General features: G+C 36.6%; 2 protein-coding genes across 2 annotated transcripts; both read left to right on the top strand.

Annotated features, from left to right (window-relative positions):
• Positions 1–743: 743 nt before the first annotated feature.
• Positions 744–3,311, top strand: LOC113514028 (uncharacterized). Its single transcript, XM_026898012.3, has one exon. It carries the CDS (start codon positions 744–746, stop codon positions 3,309–3,311), a length of 2,568 nt encoding a protein of 855 aa, XP_026753813.2.
• A 66-nt stretch (positions 3,312–3,377) lies between these two features.
• Positions 3,378–6,627, top strand: LOC113514398 (uncharacterized). Its single transcript, XM_052894291.1, has 2 exons — positions 3,378–5,852; positions 6,457–6,627. Exons 1-2 carry the CDS (start codon positions 3,378–3,380, stop codon positions 6,625–6,627), a joined length of 2,646 nt encoding a protein of 881 aa, XP_052750251.1.
• The last annotated feature ends 1,004 nt before the right edge of the window (positions 6,628–7,631 follow it).

Genomic DNA, 7,631 nt, shown 5'->3' with positions numbered 1-7,631 from the left:
TTAGTACTGTAATAAATTTTTTTACATTATACTCATTCTCGTATGTTGTGTTTCATTTCGGGGATTTTTTGGGCTGTCTAATACCGCGGCGCGTACCCCAACATTGGTCCATCGATAGCCGAATTAAAAAAAAAAAAAAAAAAAAAAAAAAAACCGCGTTCACCTAGTATATCGCGTCGTAGTGTTAAGACAGTGTGAAAAAAGTGCTACAAGTGTGAAAAAGAGTGGTAAAGTGACAAAGGACCCTATGAACAGTGAGTACAAAAGACTTAAAAGTGAAACAGTGAAATTAATGAATTAACTCTAAAATTAAAATAGTGATGAAAACTTTAAATTTAAATTATTCTGGAACTTAGCATTTAACAGTGAACATTTTATTATACCTAAAGACTTAGAATTTTTTGTATCACTACTATTAAAGACTATGAAAAGTTTTCAATACTCCTAACAATTTTAAAATTTTACTGCATTTGGGACTTTTAAATATTTTCAGTGGACATTCCATTAACTTAGTTTATTTTACTGATATTTGGAACTTAGAATATTTTGCATTGCATTTCAAATACTTTAAAAATATTCTGTTAATGATATACTTGTGGTTTCTTGTGGATTTATATAAATAAATAAATACATTATTTAAACTATAAAACTATTCTGTTGATGAGATATTTGTGGTTTCTTGTGGATTTATACAAATAAATAGATACATTATTTGAGCTTTAAAAATATTGTGTTAATTCAACATGGCAAATTTAATGAGAACACAAATAGAATTACATAAACAGATAGACAAGACGTTGAAAAACTTTAAGAAGACACCTAAAACTAGATTAACAGAAACATACGCTCAAGTAAAATTAGAAATATTAGAAGATCTATGGAATACATTTACTCAAAATCATAGAACATTAATGATGACCACTGACATTAATATACAGGAATCGGACTATGTAAAAAATGAAATTTATGATTTAACCGAAGACATTTATACTACTGCGAAGTGTGAAATGAAAGATATATTAAAAACATTCTGTGCTCCCAACCCAACCTTAGATGCTAGTCAGAGCACATCTTCACCGTTGAAATCACCTACAGCTATGGCTCCAGAATTCAAACTGCCCCATATCAATATTCCAGTATTTTCAGGAAGGTATTCTGAGTGGATACCATTTCACGATTTATATGTATCGCTCATCCACCGAAATTCAGCACTTATGAATGTGCAAAAATTGCACTATCTCAAGTCGAGTCTGAGCGGAGAGGCAGCATCCTTGTTAAAACACATACCTATAAGTGATGCTAACTATGATGATGCTTGGGCTACATTACAAAAGCGATACAACAACAAACGATTCATTGTTACATCTATACTAAAGAGATTATTGGCACAAAGATCACTATCCACCGAATCAGCAGGATCTATCAAAAATCTGCTTGACACTACAAATGAATGCCTAAATGCTTTAAACAATATTGGAGTGTACACATTGAGTTGGGACGCAATTATAGTCCATATTACTGTTTCAAAATTAGATGCAGAATCCATCCGATTATGGGAACAACAAATCAATCGAGAGGACGACGGGACTAGCCTGCCAACATTCAAACAACTGTGTGGTTATCTTGAGTCTCGTTTCCGTACTCTTGAGATGTTAGAATCGTCAAAGACTACCTCTAAGGTCAATACACGACAGAACACTTTTCACACCACATTCAAAACCACTTGCAAATTTTGTCAAGGAAATCATTTTATATATCAATGCAAAGAATTTGCTCATCTTACCTATACTGATCGCAAACGTTTTGTCGAACAGAATAGATTATGCTATAACTGCTTGATTCCTTTCCATACCGTTGACAAATGTAAACAAAAAACTACGTGTAGAAGATGTGGTAAGAAACATCATTCATTGATTCACCCCGAAGGCAACACTTTAGATCATCTTTCTTCAGATGCAGGAGAAAGTTCACACATACGAGAAAGTAGACAACCTGAAGTAGCTGCAACACCAGTCAATCACAATGTAGCGACCCATCACGCGGACCAGGAAATGACCAAGAACGTGCTGTTGGCCACAGCACTGGTTAAAATTCAATCATCAAATGGGACTACATACTATTTGCGTGCTCTGATAGACCCGGGATCCGAAGGTTCATTTATAACGGAGTCCGCTGCACAGTTCCTCGGATTAAAGAAAACTACAGTCAGATGCACAATTAATGGACTGGGCGAAGATGGCAAAGCAAGTCTCACATCCAATAGCATGGTTACATTCATAGCACAATCGAGATATGATCAGAGTTTTAATATATCAGTACAAGCATTTGTTCTAAAATCTATTACTCGATCACAGCCTGCTCAACGAATATACAAACAGAACTGGCCACATCTGCACAATCTGGATTTAGCAGATCCTCATTTTGACACACCTGGGAAGATTGATATCTTGTTGAGTGCAGAAGTTTACAGCGAGATCCTGAAAGAAGGATTAAGTAAAGGCCCCCGTGGTACAATCATAGCGCAAAATACATACCTCGGGTGGATTTTGTTAGGCCGGTTGCACAATAAGGAGACTATACAAAGCTACAAAGTTACAACTAGTATGCATCTTACAATTGAGGATAATATTTTACAAAGATTTTGGGAGATAGAATCTGACTCTTTTCGTGAAAATGTTCTGACTGAAGAAGAGAGTCGATGTGAGCAAATATACGAAAAGACTTGTACCAGAGACAAAGATGGTAGATACATAGTTAGTTTACCATTTCGAGAAATAGACCCACCTTGTCAATATGGATCGTCCAGAGATGTTGCAAAAGAACGACTATTACAGTTAGAGAAAAGATTTGTAAAGAATCCTGATTTCATGTTACAATATAGTAATGTTTTGAAAGATTATTTAAATTTAGATTTCATGGAAGAGATTGTTGATGAGCATGAGCGACAAAAACCGACGGCAGTTTATATCCCTCATCATGCCGTTGTCAACCCTAAAAAGACGACAGTAAGAGTCGTGATGGATGCTTCGTGTAAATACAAAAACGGAGCATCGCTCAACGATAGTTTGATGGTTGGTCCTCGTCTTCAACCAGACTTACGCCACATCATCCTGCGATGGCGTAGACACAAAATATGTTTAGTAGCCGATATTACTAAAATGTATTTACAAATCAAGGTTGATCACACAAGCTCCGATTATCAACGTCTCCTCTGGCGAAATAATCCTGCAGAAGAAATTAAAGACTTTAGAATGAATAGAGTCACTTTTGGAACTGCTAGCGCTCCTTATTTAGCGACAAAAACACTTTAGCAGCTTGCGAATGATGAAGCAATTAAGTATCCATTGGCATCCAAAATTACCAAAACAGATTTTTATATGGACGACCTATTGACGGGTGCAGACACACTGGAACAAGCTCAAAGGATATATGATGAGATGAATGGATTGCTTGCTGTTGGCAAGTTTCATTTACAAAAATGGAACACTAATGATGCAGATCTTTTGAGTTACATGAAAAGTACCAATAATGAAGTCACAGAGATAGAGTTTCAGTTGGAAGGTACTATCAAGACACTAGGTATTGTATGGGACAGAATCAAAGATGAATTCCAGTACTTGGTAGATATTCCGGATGTGACATCTCCTGTAACAAAGAGATCTATCGCACGAGATGTAGCTAAATTGTTCGACCCAATGGGATGGCTTGCACCCGTCATCATTATTGGCAAGATATTTCTTCAAAAATTATGGCTCACAGGCATAGCTTGGGATCAGGATGTGCCGAGTGAAATATTACATGATTGGCTCAAGTTTAAGGAAGAATTACCTTCTCTATCTAATATTACTGTAGAGAGATGGTTGCACACCACTAGCACAAATACCAAACTGGAACTCTTTGGATTCTCAGATGCTTCTACTGTAGCATACGGGGCTGTAGTATATGCAAGAGTTACAGATTCTGATGGTAAAATTCACATTCATCTAATTTCAGCTCGAACTAAGGTGGCTCCGGTAAAAACGGTATCCCTGCCACGCTTGGAGTTGTGTGGAGCAGTCTTACTGACTCGACTACTCATTGAGATTGCAGAACAACTGAACATTGCAAAGGAATATATCTATGCATACACGGACTCGAGTGTTGTATTGTCATGGCTACAGAGTCATCCAAGCAAATGGAAGACATTTGTTGCAAATAGGACTTCTGAGATAATAACTTCTTTGCCTAGTCACCATTGGTATCATGTGGCATCTAAAGAGAATCCCGCCGATTTGGCGTCTAGAGGGGTTACTGCATCTAAATTAAAGGAACAAAACTTATGGTGGAGAGGGCCAGAATGGCTAACAAAAGGAATTATAGAGCATAAGATGACAGAGCCAGACTTAAAAGAAGCTGAAGTAGAACAGAAGGTAGTAAAAGTTTTAAAAACTCAGATTGATGACAATTTTTCACAAATATTTACACGGTTTTCTACACTGACTAGACTCCAGAGGGTCATTGCAATCTGTAAACGATTCAGACATATAAAGACGAACAAGTTTCCTAGTTATCTTACAGTTGAAGAATTAAATAACGCTTTGATGACTTGCATCCTTATATGTCAGTATGAAGAGTTCTCCATAGATATAGATTATTTAAAGGAAAACAAAGCTGTAAAGAAATGCAGCAAACTACGTTCTCTTACACCGTTTTTAGATGAAAACGGAATGTTAAGAGTAGGAGGTCGTTTACGTCATGCTAATATTCCCGAAGAAGCTAAACATCAAATAATTCTACCTGATTGTCATCCTGTATCCAAACTGATTGTAGCAGATGCACATAAAAAGACCTTGCACGGTGGTCCAACCCTCATGTTAAGTTATTTGCGGCAAAGGTATTGGATTCTTGGTGTTAAGAGAATGATCAAACAAGAAGTACACCGATGTATTATCTGTACGAGATATCGTGCAACAGTTAATAATCAATTAATGGCCGATTTACCCGAACAGAGGGTTACACCCACAAGAGCTTTTTTACATAGCGGCGTAGATTTTGCTGGTCCTATTGATCTACGTATATCAAAAGGACGTGGATGCAAAACTTCTAAAGGATATTTATGTATATTTATATGTATGTCTACAAAGGCTATTCATATTGAAATTGTAAGTAGTTTAGAGAGTGCTGATTTTATTGCGGCCTTTAAACGATTTACCGCTCGGCGAGGACACTGTCGCCATATGTGGAGCGATAATGCCACTAATTTTATTGCGGGTAACAAAGAATTGCGAGCATTATTAAAAGAACAATTAGACACTTTAAATGGAGAAATTTTGGATATGCTTGCCAGAGACGGCACTGAATGGCATAACATCCCACCAGCTGCACCCCATTTCGGGGGTTTATGGGAATCTGGAGTGCGTTCTATTAAATTCCATTTAAAAAGAATTATTGGCAATTCCACACTGACGTATGAAGAGATGGCTACGGTTACCAGTCAAATTGAAGCCTGCTTAAACTCTCGTCCCATATCGCAGATTAGTGATGAGATTAATGATTTACAACCTCTAACACCCGGCCATTTTTTGATCGGGGAGCCGCCAATTGTAGTACCGGAAAGATCTTATTTAAATGATAATATAAATAGGTTGAGCCGTTGGCAATTAGTACAGAGGATGGTGCAACATTTTTGGGATCGATGGGCTCGCGAATATTTAAGCAGACTTCAACAGAGGCCGAAATGGACAAAGAGGCACGACAATGATGTTAAAATTGGCGATCTTGTTATCGTGAAGGAAGAAAATTTGCCTCCCGGGAAGTGGTCCCTCGCCAGAATAATTAACGTACATCCCGGAGATGATGGCTTGATTCGTGTAGTTAGTTTAAGATGTAAAAATTCTGTAATCAAACGTCCACTCACCAAGATCTGTCGACTTCCAATTGACAGCTAATTTTGTAATTAACAATTATTGTTTCGCTAGCATTTTAATAGTGTTTAATTATAATTCATACGGTTCTTCACGGTGGGCGGTTATTGGAAGGACGATACGTCCTTGGTGGGCGGAATGTTGAGAGCGCCACTATTTATAAATTGATAGTTTATACCCTTTTATATATATGTTGTATTTGTACTTTACAAATGGTTTATTTAGATTTACTTAATGATTTGTGTGGAGATACAATTATTCTGATTTAATTCTAACGTTCATACTAGATGGCGCTCTGTTCTAAAACACGCTATAATTTAATTCCCTGAAAACCAGGTTATAGCATTGTAGATTTGAAATATTTAGTACTGTAATAAATTTTTTTACATTATACTCATTCTCGTATGTTGTGTTTCATTTCGGGGATTTTTTGGGCTGTCTAATACCGCGGCGCGTACCCCAACAATTACGGTAACTCGTTACGAACTAATTTTGCCTCTATGGGAATTTATTTGACCGATTAGAGCCTGTATTGCCTTGTTATATGTTTTAGCCATGCCACGACGCTAGCCATACTCACTACGCCGACTTACAGTTCAACATATTACCAGCCAATAATGGAATCAGTACTCAACCAAATGAGCCCGTTCGTACGACGTCCGAAAGCCCGTATTCAGAAATAGTCGGTGTCATAGAGCCTACAATAAGAGTGCGTGACAATTAAATACATTAAAATTATGATTTAAAAAATAAAATTATGTACCCAAGAAGGTTTTCGATTATTTTAAAATTAAGTCAAACGCAATGTGTCATTTTTAATTTGCAGAAAACTATAGTGTAACCGTGTCAAATGGGGGGAAAGAGACTACCCCTGGAGACTAGGAGGGAGAAGAGATTGTTATAATGAGGATTAGTAACCCCATTACTAGCAATTATTACCCCATTACCCTGTCAAGTTTACCTACGCATGGTTCCCCCTGAAAACCATCGTGTTCCATTCCATGTGAATTCATCACGATGAACTAACTGATCTGCCTTTTCATATTCACCTATCGTACCTCACTGGTACTCTGCCAGCGTATACCGTTAGCACAGGCAGAATTTTCAAACCCCTAGAAACTTTCGAGAATCATTCTCATCACGATAGGCCAATTGACCTGCTTTTATCTCACCGGTGCCCTACCAGCAATACTATAACAATAATATAATAACGTAGGCAAGATAGCTATTCTAATTTCATTCATTAAAAAGTAATATCCTGTTAATTTCTTTCATTCAAAATACAATCATCTACCCAAGCCAAAAAATAACAAACAAACGAATATACACTTTTTGGGTTTTACAAATAAGTAGGTAAATGGTACGTTCTAATTGTAATGTTTAATCAGATGCATTTATGCTTATCAACTTTAAGCTTATCCTTTTATATAACTACAATCATATTAAAATCGTCTTAATTAAATAGACAAAGCCTTCTATTTGTGATACTACAGCGGAACTATTGTCCAAAAACATAATTAAAACCCTTGTAATGGCAAACGGTGAGCTAATGAATTTATTAAAATTAGGAACATTTCATATGGAAACGAACGATGGTGCTGCCTCTGCAGAGCGAATTAAGAACTAAATTTCCATTTTGAATGGGTTTGTACATATATATATAATTTTTAAACTAACAATTAGGAAGCAATCCTACTACATAAACTCCACGTCATACTACTATTTTTT

This window comes from Galleria mellonella, unplaced genomic scaffold (genome assembly GCF_026898425.1).
Source record: "Galleria mellonella isolate WM207_F2 unplaced genomic scaffold, CSIRO_AGI_GalMel_v1 utg20539, whole genome shotgun sequence".
Classification (NCBI taxonomy): domain Eukaryota; kingdom Metazoa; phylum Arthropoda; class Insecta; order Lepidoptera; family Pyralidae; genus Galleria; species Galleria mellonella.
Note: the sequence above shows the minus strand (reverse complement) of the source record. Positions and strands in the feature narration are given on the sequence as shown.

What these genes read in the sequence shown, in the direction of transcription:
- LOC113514028 (XM_026898012.3), top strand. Translation starts at nt 744, where the DNA reads ATGGCAAATTTAATGAGAACACAAATAGAATTACATAAACAGATAGAC.
- LOC113514398 (XM_052894291.1), top strand. Translation starts at nt 3,378, where the DNA reads ATGGACGACCTATTGACGGGTGCAGACACACTGGAACAAGCTCAAAGG. An exon ending in ATGATGGCTTGATTCGTGTA is followed by an intron (nt 5,853 to 6,456) that starts GTTAGTTTAAGA and finishes TATATGTTTTAG; the next exon opens with CCATGCCACGACGCTAGCCA.